The 17,520-nt window shown below is 27.8% G+C and overlaps 1 protein-coding gene and 1 non-coding gene across 3 annotated transcripts; one reads left to right on the top strand and one right to left on the bottom strand.

Annotated features, from left to right (window-relative positions):
* Window positions 1-11,421: 11,421 nt before the first annotated feature.
* Window positions 11,422-15,220, top strand: LOC129294975 (uncharacterized). 2 transcript variants are annotated; one of them, XM_054933462.1, is made up of 11 exons: window positions 11,422-11,567; window positions 12,055-12,168; window positions 12,285-12,397; window positions 12,595-12,641; window positions 12,725-12,825; window positions 13,244-13,331; window positions 13,590-13,698; window positions 13,789-13,960; window positions 14,457-14,534; window positions 14,688-14,801; window positions 14,952-15,220. In XM_054933462.1, the coding sequence occupies exons 1-11, from the start codon at window positions 11,439-11,441 to the stop codon at window positions 15,042-15,044; spliced, it is 1,158 nt and encodes a 385-aa protein (XP_054789437.1). In that variant the 5' UTR covers window positions 11,422-11,438; the 3' UTR covers window positions 15,045-15,220. The 2 variants fall into 2 exon arrangements, with proteins under 2 accessions (XP_054789437.1, XP_054789438.1); XM_054933463.1 differs by having other exon boundaries at window positions 14,916-15,036.
* A 1,996-nt stretch (window positions 15,221-17,216) lies between these two features.
* Window positions 17,217-17,290, bottom strand: TRNAV-AAC (transfer RNA valine (anticodon AAC)). Its single transcript has one exon. It is a non-coding gene; the product is annotated as a tRNA-Val (tRNA).
* Between the last annotated feature and the right edge of the window lie 230 nt (window positions 17,291-17,520).

Below are 17,520 nucleotides of genomic sequence, written 5' to 3'. Positions count from 1 at the left end.
ATAAAATGATAGAAAAAGGCCTAAAAAATTACAAAAGAAGACCAATCTTTTTTCATTGTTTGTAATTTTGATTCTTTTTTTAATACTTTTTGATGTCTTTTTTATTTTTATTTTCTAATCAACTAAATGTCAAAGTTAATTTTTATTAATGATAAGAGATAAATTGTATTGTCTTCAAAAGTTTAAGAAACAATTTATATAATAAATGAGTTTAGAGTTTGTGGTGCTATTAGAACTACAGTTCAAAGGATAATTTGCTCATTTATCTAATATTTTAATGGGATTAATGAGCATTTTGGACCTTGAAGTATTGTACTAAAAGCATCTTGGATCTTAAGCTCTTAAAATGTGTAAAATTAATCCTAAATTTTTAAATTCACAACAAATTAAACTTCACTATTAACTCACCATTAATGCAGTTACTGTTCACTTAGTGGGGCCTAGTCAAAAGGCTAATGTGGCAGTTCCTTACTGATGTATCATTTTTAATTAGTATTACAGACCCTAAACTATTGCACTAGTAGCATTCTGAATCTTAAACTTTAAAATTCAGAGCAAATTACTCTCATCATTTATGTGTAGAATGCTAACTATTATGTAAACTAAATTAGTTTCAGTGTGGTTTGTCGCAATAAATGTATTGTTAGTTGAGGTGAACGACCTATAATTTTGTGAAATAATATTTTACCTTTTTTTGCAATTTTTTCCAAGCGATTGGTATCTCATGCTTTTATATTTCTCTATAACTCTGATTTAATCTTATTTTAAATAATGTTTATTTATTTAATGTTAAAAACTTGAAATCTTATTTAAAAATAAGTTTAAGTATCAAAGGATTTTACGAACGATGGATGTAAAAGCCAATAATTTCATTAACAAATTTTAAACTTAAATTAACCAGTTCATTAAAATCTTAAACTTATTTTTAAGTGAGATTCTAAGTTTTCACCATTAGATAAATAAAACTTATTTAAAATAAGATTAAATTAGAGTTATAAAGTATATGAAAGCATGAGATACTAATTGTTTTGAAAACATTGCAAAAAAAAAAAGGAAAGAAAAAGTCATTTCACAAAATTATGGGGCATTCGCTGTAGCCAACGATGCATTAACTATGATAGACCATATTGAAGCTAATTTGCTCTACATAATAGTCAACGTTTTTCACATAAATAGTGTGAGTGATTTGCTTTGAATTTCAAAATTTAGGGTCCATGATGTTACTCACGTAATAGTTTAAGATTTATGATACTAATTAAAAATGACACATCAGTAAAAAACTGTCACATCAGCATTTTGATTAAACTCACTAAGTGAATAGTAACGACATTAATGGTAGAGTTTAATTTGTTATGAATTTAAAAGTTTAGAATCAATTTCATATATTTTAAGAGTTTAATGTTTAAGGTATTTTTCGTGCAATATTTTAAGGTTTAGAATACTCATTAACCTTATTTTAATGATCTACATAAGATATAAAGAATATAAATATATAAAAAAACTACGTCAACATATTCAATATAATTTTTTAAAAAAAATGATCATCAAATTATTTATGTCATTGCAATTTTTTATTTTTCAAATTATATGAGTATATCTTTGAACTTTACAATAAACTGTCAAAATCTCCCAGTAAGTTATGGAAATTTCTGCCCCCCCCCCCCCCCGGGGAAACCCAAAAAAAAAAAATTTTGTCTGAATTCCGGATACTAAAAATTTATTCTTTATTTAATTAATTCCGTGTAATGAAAAGGATTTTAAATGGAGAGGCACTGAGAATGGAAGACACGTGATGGAGGAGCAGAAGTGTCCCTCTTTTTTTTTTTTTTTTAATGTTTTCTTTTACATGCTGTAATTTAGATCTTTTTAAATATGTTTATCCAGTGGAAAAAAAATTCTACATTTATTTTTTATACTTAAATTATTTTTTCAATTAAATCAAAATATATGAATATTTTATATATATTATTTATTGTATAATAAATTCTTATTATTAATCTTATTCACATATTAAAATTTATTTTCTTTGATTGAATTATATAAAAATATACTAAATATATAAAGTTCAATAAGTCTAACTGTTCTTAGAATATGTTTAATCCCAACAATTTTTTTTCTTCAAAAAAAGCGTCCATTGGATTCGATCATTTATAAGCGTCCATTAAACTTGACCATTTCAAGTCAACTTGGGCTCCTCTATGACCTCGACCTATCCGCGTTTAGTTTTACAACTTAATAATAATAATAATAATAATAATTACTCTATTTGTTCAAAATTATACTCCCTCCTTTAAAAAATATAAGATATTTTTAATTGAATCTTATTCCTAATAAAGTAGTTACTTACTTTCAAACTAATTTTATCTTTTTAAACATCCTACAATAAATATAAAGTCATTTATTAATAGAAACACTTTTAAAAAAAAATAATTACACCTTAAAATACTAAAAATGTTTTATATTTAACTTCTTAAAAAATATCTTACAATTTTTAATGAAGGGAGTACAACATTTTGAAATTAAATTATGCATACCAATAAAACATAAAAATGATACTCCACTAACTTATTTTTTTAAAAATAAAAATAAAAATTTAAAAATATTCTTTATTTAATATAATTTAAAATCTACACGCTTAATCATTACACTATAATTATTTTAATTTTATTTCCATCTAAAGGATTTTATATTTTTAAATAATTGATAAAAAATTATTTTATAAAATTTTTTTGAAAATATTTTTATATTTTTAAATAAAAAAGCATTTTTAGAATTATTTTATAATTTAAAATAAAAAGAGCATATTATTATTGTCGTGCAGAGGATGTCTCATTAATTTGTCGGCGCTCGGCCGTCACTAATGAATGATGATAGTATTGAAGGCAAAACAAAGAAAGTAATTCATGAATTAAAGACATTTGACCTTGAAGTTCCTGGAAGATTCGAAAGCTGTCGTTTCGCCCTTCACGCAATGAGTGTTTTTCATAACATTTGACATCTTTTATTGTCAAATGTTCTTTTCTGACATGATTAACGTCTAGGTATGTTCTCTAAAGTCTAAATAATAAATGTTACAATTGCGGTTGGTAATTCATTCCAAGTCTGATAAGCCAGCAAGAAAATACTTAGGATTGAAAATTCTTTTAAATTATATAAATAATATTTTAATTTCTTAAAATATTATAAATTTTTTTTAAATTTTTAAAAACTTTTTAATTATTAAAAAATTAATGTAAAAGATTAAATTGCTCTTAATGGAAATAAAAATTTCAAGCCTGAAAACAGATACTTCAAGTGCCCTTGATTAGCAATTTTTGTTTTAAAATTTATAACTTTTCTTTTAAAAATTATAAGAATTCAACAACAATTCAAAGTTCGCATTTGAAATTATGATATTTTTTAAAATGTTGCAAATATCAATTATCATTTACTAGTTTTGTTATAATATTAGTAATTTTTCTTCTTAAATTTACAAAATTTCAATAGTAATTTACAAGTTCACATTTAAAATCTTGATATTTTTTCAGTATTGCAAATATCAATTATCATTTACATGTTTTGTTCCAATATTAATAACTTTTCTTCTTAAGTTCGCAAGAATTCAACAATAATTCACAAGTTTACATTTAAAATTCTGATATTTTTTAAGTGTTACAAATATTAATTGTGATTCATAATTTTTGTTCTAATATTCATAACTTTTTTTTCCCAAAAACACGAGAATTTAATAGCAATTCGCAAGTGTTTATTCTAAGGTTTGAGATTTTTATTTCAATCAAGAGTAACTTGATCTTTTCTATTAATTCCTTAATGTTAGAAAAGTCTTTATAGACTTCATGGAAATTTTGGCATTTTGAGGGACCAAAATGCCATATAAATAATTCAAAGGAATTTTAATATCATTTTTTCTATTCTTTTTTTTACTTCATAGTTATTCAAGCTGCATGAATAAGCTTTAACATAAATGAATATAGTTAGAACATATGAATTCTTTTTTTATTATTAATAAAATAAAATTAATTTTCACTTCATCCTTCACTTAGCGCTCATAAATTTTCTACTAAACTTTTCAATCACACCCTTCACATTCTAAAATGACGTTTTAATGTTTCAATAACTAATTGTTTTGAATAGTTTTTAGAAAATGAAAAGGAAACGTAATTCTTATATTTTCATTTTTACGCTTTCAAGAATTTTAATCTTTTAAGATAAAAATTAAAATTGCTAAAAAAGTAAAATGAATATTTAAGTCATCCCAAATAAACCTGAAAGTCCACTATGGTTGGGATGGACTTTGACCATTTGACATTTTTTACACGTATACATATTTTAAGTTTGGCCTGAATTGAACTTGACTCATATAAATGAGCTACATCCAAATTATCATCTCCAGATAAACCTCACATTTCATAAATTCTAGTTAAAAAAAATCACAGTTCATAAATAGTCTGATTTGTTATAATTTTTATATTTTAATTGATGATTATACCAATATTAATCATATATTTTTTTGTTATACTTAATTACGTTAAGCTCAATATTTCATTCAATCAATTAGAATAGCCTTGCCCAACATTAATATTGGTAACAAGGGTGGTAATAGACTAGCTAAATTAAGTTTTGATCAAATAAATCTGAATATGTATGGTAGGTAAGAGGTTTGAGTGACTTAAAACCCCTATAAGATTTTTTTTTATAACTCAAACTTGAGTCTCCCAAAAACTTGACCTAACTTGAATATTTATTTAAAAGCCTATTTAAAAATAAATCTTTTTAATAGGTTTACATATTAGTTTTACAAGTTTTAAATATATTTTAGAATTTAGAATTATTAAATATTGTTTGGTTGAACAAGGTGCTTAATTTAAAGAATACATATACCCAACCTTATTCATCAACAAAATAAATGCTCCTTAAGTCATGTCCAACCTTGTTAAGCCTATGAATAATAAGGTAGTAGATTTACCAATTATAATATAATATAATAATAAAATAATAATATTAAAATTAATATATCATCAATTTGTCATACAAAAGTTAATAAAAAAAATTGGTAAGAAAGAACATATCCAATGCTTTCAAGTTTCAATTCGAAGGAAGATTAAGAAGAAAGAGATAGAAGAAAGGCAAAGGGAATGAAGTGGGTTATTTCATAATTACTAAATTAAATATTATAAGAAAAATATAACTTTAGGTATCTATATCTTACTCTGATTTTTGCTATAAATTCTTATACTTTTTTTAATGTTATAAGTCCTTACACTTTATTTTTTAGTGTTCTAAGTTTTTTCATGAGTGGTATTATAGAAACCTAGAATATCAAAAAATAAAAGTGTGTGGACCTAGAATACTAAAAAAAATAAAGAGAACTATAACAAACTCAGGCAAAGTATAGGAATTTAAAGTTATGTTTTCACGATATTATATATGTATTTGTATATGTAATGTATTACATAACAACAACAACAACAACAATAATGGTGGTGGTGGTCACTGCAGCAGCAACAACAGGAGGAGTAGGAGGAGGAGGAAGAGGAGGAGTAGCAGCAATAGGAAGAGGAGGAGGAGTAGCAGCAGCAACAACAGCAGTAGGAGTAGCAGTAGGAGTAATAGTAGCAGCAGTAAGAGTAGTAGTAGCAGCAGCAATAGTAAGAGCAATAATAGCTACAATAGCAATAGTAATAGAAGTAGTAGCAGATAGTGGTAGTAGTAGTTGTGATAGTAGTGGTAGTAATAGTGGTAATTATAGTGGTAGTGGTGGTGGTGATAGCAGCTGTGATAGTCGTAGGAGGGGTAGTAATAATGGTAAAAATAGTAGTGTAACACCCTCAAATTTACAAACTGATTTTTCACAAATTATTAATTTAATAAATTTTTTTTTTCATTAAACCCTTATCATGCCCTTATCATGGGAGAAAAATGTCTACCATGATACATTCAAGACAATATACCACAGGTTTTAAAATATTTCAAAAGCAATTAGAACCATAAGGAACAGACAAGATCCTTATGACATGATATTTAAATCAGATCATGAATCAAGAAGGACAAACATAATCGTCTTAGTCATATAAATGCATTTAATAAAGAGGATTAGAGTTTACATGTTGTCAAAATAAAAAATGTCCTAGGTTGGCATAAGATACATTGCATAATACAAAATGAGAGGCAACGTAAAAGATGGTGTTTCATACATCAAAGTTACGCCTTTGGTGCTTTCTCGGCCGGACTCTCTCTTGTAAAAATATTAACCATAGGGAATGAGACTTAAAAGTCCCAATAACCAAAAATTAATATGTAATGATGCATGCAGATGTAACTAATCATGTGATTGCTAAGTGGGTACACAAAACATTTAACCGAACAATATTTTCAAACAAACCGAACAAGTATTTAATTGCATGACTGCACCTTACATCCTCCTTTCGCCATACTCGGACGCCAAATCACTTAGCCAAAGGTGAGTTGGACCAAGCGACACGCCACTCATTGGGTCTAATGAGGGCTTACCACATGGTAATAATTAATCGAATAGAAATTCCCATTAACACCATATATTAAAATACCCTGACAAGTCATGCATCATTCAAATATCCAAACAGGAATATATTTAAAAAATAATATCTCATCATGATAAATAAAAATAAATTTTTGACCCACTTGGCAATAATTTCAAACAAATATATAACAGTATTTATTTTCAATAATTCATAATTTTTTCAAATAACAAGACAACACATAACTATTCACAAACACACTCATCACAACACATTAATAATGGTTACCTTGTGTCTTGAATAACAAGTTCTCCTTCACAACTCCTCTTTCACCACTATCTTTGTCAACACAATCTACATAGTTATTTCATAATACTATATATTAATTTTACATTAAAATAAATAACTCTAATTTAAAGAGTTAGAAAGTCTTAGATCTATAATCCATATTAACACTATTTAAGATTTATGCCTCATTTAACTTCCCAAATTCTTTTCTAAAATTCTCATACCCTAATAAACTATTTTTAAGTTTCAAATCACTTTTAGTATCACAATTTCATCCTTTTGTATTTTAAAAATTCATCTAAAAATAAATTAAAAATTTTAAAATTATCCTGACACCTCAAATCACCTTTCTATAACCTTAAAAATACCTATTCATACTTAAATAAATATTTAATAATTAAAGGTTCATCCCTACATCTCAGATTTAACATAAATTCAACCATATAGATCTAGAGTTTAATTCAAAAATTCTTAAACATGAGTTTCAACCTCAATAAAATATTCTATAATATTTATTATATCCCTAAGAACTTCAACCTATATTTTTAATACATCATATTATCAGATTAACTATCTTATAGAAAATCTAAATTAAAATATTTGCTCTGTTCTACAAAATAATTATATAACTAGAAAGCTAATACTATTTATAAAATAACTATAAAATTAATTTTTTAATTAAATAATTTTTTAAATGTTAATTTAAACAAGAAAGTTGGAGCATACCTGAAGAAAAAGAAAATAATCTCCCCTTGCGAGAACACGCCGAGCAATGTGAGAGGAAGAGAGAAAAATAATATAAAAATAGAATTGTGGGTCCCACAATTATATTAAAAAAACTATAGGTTTGAATTTAATTATTCAAATTATTGGGCCAAAAGTTGTAATTTCCTCTAAATTGCATCTTAGCTCTTCATGCTTCCTAATGCACACACCCCCTTCTTTTTATACATGAAGGCACCTCTTCTTTTCCCTCATCTAACCAATGTGAGATTTAAAAACAACAACCTTCCACCTTTTTTTTTGTTCCTACTACCTTCTCTTATTATTATTATTATTTTTAACACACACATAAAAAAATTATTTATATATTCTAAATCTTAAAATTATATCTTAACTAAATATTGCTTATGTGGTTTTAAATTTAAATTTTTAATTCATAATTAAATACCTAACCATAATATTATTTCTAAATAACCTCAAATAATATAAATTCCTATTATTATCATTTTTTTAATAAAAACTTAAATTTCACAACAATTTTTTTTATCTAAAAAAAATCAGGATGTTACAGGTAGCAGTAGTAATAACAGCAACAATAGTAATGGAAGCAGTTGCAACAGTAGTAGAAGTAGCATCAACAACAGTAACATTAATAGCAGGAGGAGTAATAGTAACCACTGCCACTACCACCAACCCAATTTGTGAATACTAGTTTCTTATTAACGAATAATCAATCCATAAACATCCCGATAGAGACTCTTCAAATTACAAAGCTTATCATAATTTTGATGAGATCTCAAAACCTATTTTTTATTATAAATATTATGTTATGGATGTCCATAACTCATAGTTTTTTTAGGATTCTTTTATCCTTAATATCCTCATGAATGGCATGGAAGGAGTTTCTTAATCTTAATAGCTTATAACTTTCAAAGGTTATATATTACACCATTATATTCCTCATTATATCTTTGTAATATTAGCTTAGGACTTGAATGGTTGGAGGTTTATAAATAGAGGTCATGTCCAAAGTATATATATATTAATGAATAAGAATTCTCCTCCATTATTTTCTCTTCATTTCTTGTATTGTTTTGTCCTTTTCTACTCTTTATATTAACTATTTTTTTATAAAAAAGTAAGTAACGATTTTAACATGCATCCTTTGTATTATTATCAATGTTAATTCGCTCTTTAATTTTTTATTCAAATTTTTCTGTGACTAATTTGAATAGGCTCGTTTGATCTGTGGAGTCAATAATGAGAAAAATCTTTGGGCCCAAAGTCCAATGGAAAGAGAGATAGCCTAAAGCTCAAGAAAGAAATGGCTTGGAACCCATCTTCCCTTGGACTTTTGAACCCATTCATGGAGGGGGGAAAAAAAAGCTCTTTTAACGCTTCACTAGAAATGATTCTTCCAACTCTTCCAATTTTATCATTGCTAACATGGACCTATTTCATCAATAAAAATTAATTCAGTTGATAAAACTTTAACTCAGTCAACAAGATCTTGCGATTAAACCCTATAGCTCATGTAAAGATCTTATTAATAAACAATTTATAAATACATTTATAAGCTCTTCAAGCCTGATAACATGCTTTGTGTTGAACGAAATAAGAAACATATTGAATATGAAAGTCTTAATTTATTTTTCTTTTCACGAGGCAGGTATAAAGGATCAAGTACAATCAATAGATCAATAACTATTGTTATAAGTTAGGGTGTAATTGTCTTTTATTATGCCTTACTGAGAGATTGCAAAGATCATAGGTATCATGGGTTGAAATGTTAAGCCTATCAAATAACAAAGAAGACGATGGCTAAATCTTTTCCAACAATCTCTCCCCAAAGACACATAGGGGATTTGAACCCATAGCCTCACTTTAATATAAATGTAGGATTAAACACAACCATTAAACTAGAAATTATAGTTAATTAATAATTAGTCAGGCGACTCTATCTTTTTTTTGGGGGAAAATTATTACAAAGAACCTAGAGAATACAATATTTGTTAGAGAGGATCTAAAAAAAGGACCAAATAACAAAATATAAATTTTAAAATACTAAATTGCCCCCTAATTAAACCTTATACATTTTTTAACTACATTTCATATGTTGTATTAATAGTTACTAACAAAAACTTATTATTTGAGAGAAAACTATTTCTTTTATATGTATATATATAATATAACACGGGGATGAAAAATAATAAATTAAAACAAAGCGAACCTAATGCCCAGAAACTTGTAGTAAGTTACTAATCTCATCTCCCTTGAAAATTCATAAGTGCAGAGATTGAGGCAAGATGTTTTTTGAAAAATGTAATAATTCTTTAAAAGTACAATTTTTTAAATTATATTGATTTAACTTTTTAAAAGCAAAGATTTTAAAATTATATTGATTCAATTATTTAAAAGCAAAGGTTTTTTAAAATTGCATTGATTTAATTGAATTTAATACTACTTTTATTTTAGTGTGTGGAATTAAAAACTGCACAACCTAATTTTGAAAAGAGTGCTTTTGTAACTTATTTTGAGGTATTATTGACAGATTTTATATTAGGGTTATATTCCTTCTATTAAAAAATATAAGTTATTTTTAATAGAATCTTATCCTCAATAAAGTATTTATCTACTTTCAAACTAACCCTATTTTTATATATTTTTTTTATTAAATACCCTATAATAAATATAAAGTCATTATCAATAGGGACATTTTTGAAAAAAAGACAATAATTACATCTCGAAAAACTAAAAATACTTTATATTTTTAAACATCTAACTCCTTAAAAAATACCTTATATTTTTGAACCTCAAAGTATCAATTAATTACATTTACCTTAGTCCTTCATCCTAATTTTTCTTTTTATAGTCTTTTATAATAAATTTCAACAGTATTAGATCCCTCTCTTGAATTTTTTTTGAGTAAAATAAATGGACCACCCTTCTATTATGTCTTAAATACACAGATCCATTTTGAAAACTCATGTGAACTTCCCTTGAAATTAAATATATGTTACATAAGCCTTCCTTTTATATTTAAAATTTTATTTTCATCCATCCAATTGTTAGTTGATTGTTAAGTTTGACTTTTAAACTTTTAATTTAACTAAAATGCCCTTCTTTAACATAAAAATTATCTAAAAATCTATATTCTTAAAAGATATTTTTTTGTGTGCTATAGAAAATATAATAAATACATTTTCAAATTTTTATTATGTTATAAAATTTATTAATTTTTATCATATTATAAAATATTATGATTTTAATTTTTATCAAATTTTTGAAACTTAGTTTTGTTCATCTCAAAACATAAAATGATATAAGTTCAAGAGATTTTATAAATAATTTAAATTTACAATTTGTAAATATGTTTTTTACAATAAAATAATGTAACTGAAAATAATATAATTTAGGATTTATTGTGGTGAGGGATGAATTTATTGAATAAAATTTTTTAATACAAATTTTAATTTAAAAATATGTTTTTATAATTTTTTAAAATATTTCTAATAAAATTAACGGATTAAACTAAATTGTATGTTTTCAGTATGGAAGGAATGTCTATGCAATTAAAATAAAGTAAAATGTCAGAGTATTTTTACTCTCTGTCTCTTGGCTACCTAACTATAATTCTTTAAACATTCTTGAGAAATCATCAATGTCATAAGTAAGGATGTTAAAATTTTATAACCCAACTTGTCCCTTTTTAAAATGAAACTCATTCAAATTCTTTCGTTCCTTCCATTCCCAAACCAATTTGGAACCGTGCTTCGATGCAAGGAAGGGAAGAATACAGAAATTTGAAGGGCGTTATGGTCGAATAATCAGAAAGAAGAAAGGTGAGTAAGGGATTGGGCTGCAGACTCATTCTCTAGCCTATTGGGCTTAAGGCCCAACTAATACCGAGAAACTTGAAGAAGGCCAGCCATGGTGAAACGAGCTGCGTCGCAGGTGATGGAATGCGCGGCGAAGGGGAGGGGAACTCCGTGCAGCGGCCCCGCCACGAGACGCTGTGCTCGCTGTGAAGCTGTTTCTTATTGCTCTGTCGCTCATCAGGTTCTTCTCTTATATGTCTCCTTCTCTTCACTTGATTGTGCTTCCTATACACATTTTTTATCCAATAAGCTTCTCGGTTTCGAATTCCTTGCTTCTTGATTTCCTGACGATGGTTTTTTTTTTTTTTTTTTGGGTGGGGGGGGGTCATACGAAAATGAATTGGAATTGGAATTTGGGTTAGGTCTGTAATGTGCTTCATGACCTAGTAGCAATGAATTTTTTGAGTTTAAAGCCTCCATTTCATCTTCGTCTTGTATTGGTTATGTTCATTCTCAATTGTCATATGAGATTGTATGGATGATATTGTGAGAAGATGTCCTCTGCACTACGAGAAACATAAAAAATGGACCTGTGTGACCATTTCTGATATAATGATACTCAGAATTTATTTTATGCCGGATGCTACTTTCAGATATATTCTAGTTAAATATTGATATTCTACTTCTACATTAAATACACATAATTTTTTTCTCAACATTTTGCATAGGTAGCACACTGGGTTCATCATAAACAAGAGTGTGAACGGTTGGAAAAACAGAGGAGGAATGCGGATGTATTGAATGAATTTCCTTTCACATTCTCTCGAGAAGCTACATTTCAGGTGATTGGTGATCTGCTTGTGGGTGATATTGATCTGCATCTTTTTAATGTGTGTGTGTGTGTTGTTCCATATGTTTGTTTATATATCTTGTTTACTTAATGCTCTTGTTATTCCAGATTTGTGAAAAGCAGGAGACTAGGTGTTCATTCTTGGTCAAGAGGCATCTTCATCGAGTTGGAATGTGGATGCATGAATGCCACTGTTTGGCGTCGTGTGCTTCCTTTGATCAGTTGGGGTTTTCTCTTACGTTCATATTCTGCAACTTAAATAAATCCTTTTATTTTATGTTTGAGCATTGAAATTCAGTTTAAGATAAATAATAACAAAAAAAATATGCTTCACTTTTTGTAATCTTCAGATAACCTTTTCCCATTAGTCTACTAGTTTTAGATCAATGTTCATTGTTGGAAAAATAAATTTATGCAGATTAAACAAAGGCTGGAATCTCCCAAGTTATTTATGCCCATGTTCTGGTAATTTTATGCTCCAAACTTTTTCGTCTTCTCCTCCTGATCCTCCTTTAGATGTAGAGTAAATTTAACATATGAATGACCAGGGCCTGAATCTCCTATATCAGAGGAGTTGCATAGTTGGGGAGACTACTATAAGTGGAGGTGCATTCCGCTAGACTCACCTGTTGCTTTACTTCTTCACTGGGTATGAGAATCTCATGAGCTCTAGCAATTGCTTTATCTTCATTTACTTTCAATGGCTTTTATAAACATGTCTTACTAGCTGCTATGTTTTCTAAATGAAGTCACTATTCATGGCCATTTTTTTTTTTTGTCCGCAAGATTTCTTTTCTTGTTGACATAAGTCTGTTTATGTAGTCTAGGAAGGGGGTTTGTATTAAGTCTGTTTACGTAGTCTAAGAAGGGGGTTTGTATTAGACAAAATTTTGATATTTTAAAGTTGGAACAAGGGGGGTGAAAATTCGTTTACTTTCATTTACTTGGATCAAAAGGAAACGTCCAGTAAAGGTTCTTCATATGATAGTACATATAGTTTACACGTTTGAACTGGTATTATTCTGATAATTATTTATCTATTTATTTTCTGGTGTTTTCTGTTTCAGCCACTTACAGTATATCATGCTTTGCAACTAGTTGGAATCACGATCTTGAATCCTGAAATTAGTGATAAGCTATACATACATTACCTTGGTAAACTATCACTTTCAAATTCTCTTTCAAGTGTTATAATTTGATTCGGATGCCTTTTTCCAAAGAATTCCTTCTTATGCTCTCTGTGAATTTTAAAATGTTCTCTGTTCCCTCGTTTTTATTGGCTGTGTCGTTTCAGCGGCAGTGAAACGTTCATCGTCGTTTAAAAAACTCTTTGCATCTGCATCTCCCTTTTACATTAGTAATTTGCATGATCCCTCAGCATTTGACTTCTATCTCATTACTTGTCTCTAAAAGGACCTGAGAAAGAGCTTCTACAACTTGCCGTATTTGGGGAGTTACAGGCACTCTTCCCTGGTGTGCGTGTTCATATAGAACTTGTTGGGCCTGCAATTCCTGTAGACAGGTCTATTGGAGTTCTTGTGATTCATGTTCTGTCCTAATACTGGTTACAAGCTGGTCTAAATGCATATCTTTCTTGTTTGCCAGTAAACAGGGATGGAGAGAAGATCAGTATTTCTCATTATGCTCTCTGTGATAATGATGAGTGTTCTTGCAAGTTATCAGGTGATGATGTGATTTTAAAAACACAAACTGATACCACTTCGGCAGTGTCACTGCAGCTTTGGCAAGGATTCTATCATGACCGTTATAGTGATATTGTTAAGGTATCTAATCTTCTAGGAAAAATTAATCATCTGGTCCTTTGACTCAATAAAAACTTGGTTCCTGAATTTTGATTTGGTGCATTCCAATCTTTACATTTTTGACTTAGTTCCTAAACTTTGACTTTCAAAACTTAGTTCCTATAGTTTTATCTATTTAAAATGCTGGTCCCTAAATTTTAAAAAATAAAATTATAAAGGATGAAGTTATTATTAAGTTTAGGGACTACTGTTTTAAATGGCTAAAACTATAGATACTAGATTGCAATGAGTTAACATTTGGTGACTAAGTTACAATTGAGTCAATTTATAAGGATTGAGTTGCCTCGAGTTAAAATTTAAAGACTGAATTACAATGGAATCAAAAGTATAGAAATTAAATGATTAATTTTCCCAATCTTTTAATTGCCAATATTCATATTATCATTGTTTGCAGTTGACTTTAAATGTCTGATTATTCAATTAAGCTATTTTCTCTTAAATTTTGTTCCCCTAACAGGATAAGGATTCCTCTCCGCATCTAGTCATAGCTCCAAATGCTGGCATTGCAGCTTATACTACTTGGTTACCTAGCATTGTACGCCTACCACCTTATGCTTCTCTTTTATGTTTCGGTGTTGCTTTCAATTTATGAACTATTTTTTTTTAATAGTAATAAACAGATTATAAACTGGGCAATTTTGCCTTTATTTTCATTATTTTTATTCTGTTCTCTTGATGAATATTTCAGGAGCTAATGAAAAAGATGAACATCCCGGTTGTTTTCACAGACTATTGCGAGGAAGCTTGCCATCTTGCAGCACGTTGCATTGAGTCTGTAACTGGCCGCTCTCTTGGTTTACCTGTAAGCATCTTATCTCTATTCATTGTTTTGCAAGTTGTATTTATTTTGAGAGATTCTTCAGTAGAGAGTTGATTCATAATTATCTAGATTTTCACATTTCTTACCGTTTAACAGATATCAACAAAAGCATTGAACTGTTATGTCGTGTAGGTTCAATTAAATCCATTCAGGCAGCCTATAGTGGTAGAAGATAGTGCACTGTTGCTTCCTTGCTACTCAAATTGCTTTCTTTTTGGGATGTAATTAACTTACAAAAAGTTGATATCTCAAACTTATAATAAATGAGTGTATAACTATGTTACTTGCATGTAAACCAGATTTGTGAGAATGGATTAGATTCCCTTTTACTGAGATTTTGAACTGAATCTGCAGAAATGTCATATGAGTTACTTGTGAAGAGTGAGAACACTATTCCAATCTTTCACTGTCATCTACGCCCAGACTGAGTTTTGCGTTTGTTTTTTTTTTTGGGGGCCAAACAGGCAGTTTTAATTGTCTTACAATCCATATCAGGAAATTAGTGTTTTAATGGGTTAGTGATCTGACTCTGCAATGAGAAAACTTGTAGAACACTTACATTGCTCCCTCCAATCCAGAATTATTGTCATTATAGAGCTGTACACACATTAAACAAATCTAATAAATAGAATAAAATGTAATGCTATTTTCCTAGAATACCCTTATTTATTATAAACAACGCTTCATCATTAATAGACACTTCACATTTATCAAAAAGTAAAATTTTTATTTTATTGTGTACGTCAATAATATGCAGAGATTATAACTATCAGTTATAATGTACCAATTCCCATTGTATTTTGTACACTTAAAAGATATCAATTAGACCTATACAGTTGGCTTAATACTTTTTTTAATTTTATTTATAAATCATTTTTAACATATTTCATTGGAATCAAGAAAAATTTTAAATTTAAACCTCATCTAAAAATTTAATAAGTTTTTAATTTTACTTGTATTAAATATACATATTTTAAAAATAAAATATTTTAACATTTAATAACTTTTCTAGCGTTTATTAGGAGCAAAAGAAAAAATATAGATAGAATAGTCATTGGGTGTCCTGTAAATAGGATTAAAACAAAATTCTCTCTCCTCTAATACATTGGACATATCTAAGGAAGATTGGTACAATAGAAATGGGTAAAAATTAAAGAAAGGAAAAATAAAATATTTTACTAAAATAATGAAAAAGAAAAAAGATGACCTCAAGAACAGTTCAAAATAATTGTTCCACCTCATCTTTCTATAACCCAATTTTTAAAGAATGGCATTTTGGGCCTAGGATAGAACTAACTTATAGATGATAAATGATATTTATTAAAATGAATTCAGTGTTTACTTCCACCACTAGAATGTTAAAATATTTAAATAAAATAAAATATTGTGAAACTTAAAATAAAATTCTGGACTAATAAATAGTATACTAACTTATATAATAATTGCATATTTAATGTTAATTAAAGAATCATAACTATAAAAATAACAAGAAAAGAAAGTGAGCAATGCGTAATAGTGCCATTTTGATGCAATGTTGTCTTTAAAGAGTAAACAATGCCTCTGATTTTGAGAAACGAGAATATAATGATAAAAATATACCTGGAGAAGACAACTTTATTGCATTTTATATCTTGATGATAACAAGAAAAAGAAGGGAGGAAAATAGTGAGAAAAAAATTACCAGAGGAAGAAAATAGAACTGACGATTTTCTTTTTACTAGAAATTGCTTGCTTTCTTCTTATCTGATTTTACATTATTGTATTTTTCTGAATGAGTGAAGAGGGAAGACGATAAACTGGAAAAAGTAGAAAGAATGGCAATAGACGATCAGCTCAAGTGAAAAGAGAAAAGGAAGAATGAACTTTAAGAATTTTCTAAGAATATTATTTACAATTAAATATCATGGAAATTTTAAACTTTTTAGATCATACTTCTTTTTTCTTTTAAAATTACTTTTTAGATCATAGTTCTGAGTTAACCTTTTTTAAATATTGATCTTTCATTTTTTCAATATTCATCGTCAACATTTTCAATATTAGTCTTTAGCATTGTCAATGCTCATTTTTTCAATGTTTTACTTGTCATATTTGACATTTCTAATAATCATATTTCGTATTTCTAATATTGAAAACACTTATTTCTAATTATTTTAAATATTGAAATCATACAAAATAAATATTAAAAACTTCTAAGGTGACTATTGAAAAAAAATAAAAAATTGAATACTGAAAAATGATTAACGAAAAAATTTAATTAGAAAAATTTTAATCCCAACTAAAGGTCATGGTCATTTTCTGAAATTTTTATGATTTTATAGTCTTTAATTATAATTAATGTTTTTTAAAAGTCCTTAAATATCAAATTCCCAAAAATTTAAAACAGAAAAAGCAAAGGAATGGCGTCGCCCGGACTCGAACCGGAGACCTTCAGTGTGTTAGACTGACGTGATAACCAACTACACCACGACACCGAGTCAATTGTCAACTCATTCTATTGAAACACAAATCTCTGCTAATTCAAATCACCAAATTGTCACACAAATTGAAAATTAAGGTAAATTATAAGATGCATGATTTTGAAGAGCCCACAGCTCCTCCACCGCCAATATCCCAAGCTTGTTTGACATCAAAATATTGACGAGAACAATTACCAAACTTAGAATTAAAAGCCCCATTTAGTGGACACCTCTGTTGAATCTTC

The sequence above is a fragment of the Prosopis cineraria genome, unplaced genomic scaffold (genome assembly GCF_029017545.1).
Source record: "Prosopis cineraria cultivar Desert tree isolate PC_DT_omini unplaced genomic scaffold, ASM2901754v1 PC30, whole genome shotgun sequence".
NCBI classification, from domain to species: Eukaryota; Viridiplantae; Streptophyta; class Magnoliopsida; order Fabales; family Fabaceae; genus Prosopis; species Prosopis cineraria.
This window is presented reverse-complemented; position numbering and strand designations above follow the sequence as displayed.

Bases quoted from the DNA above. Each gene is read 5' to 3' on its own strand.
- LOC129294975 (XM_054933462.1), top strand. From the start codon at position 11,439: ATGGTGAAACGAGCTGCGTCGCAGGTGATGGAATGCGCGGCGAAGGGG. The intron at 12,826-13,243 runs GTATGAGAATCT...TTTCTGTTTCAG, and splicing joins TTGCTTTACTTCTTCACTGG to CCACTTACAGTATATCATGC. The intron at 13,961-14,456 runs GTATCTAATCTT...TTCCCCTAACAG, and splicing joins GTTATAGTGATATTGTTAAG to GATAAGGATTCCTCTCCGCA.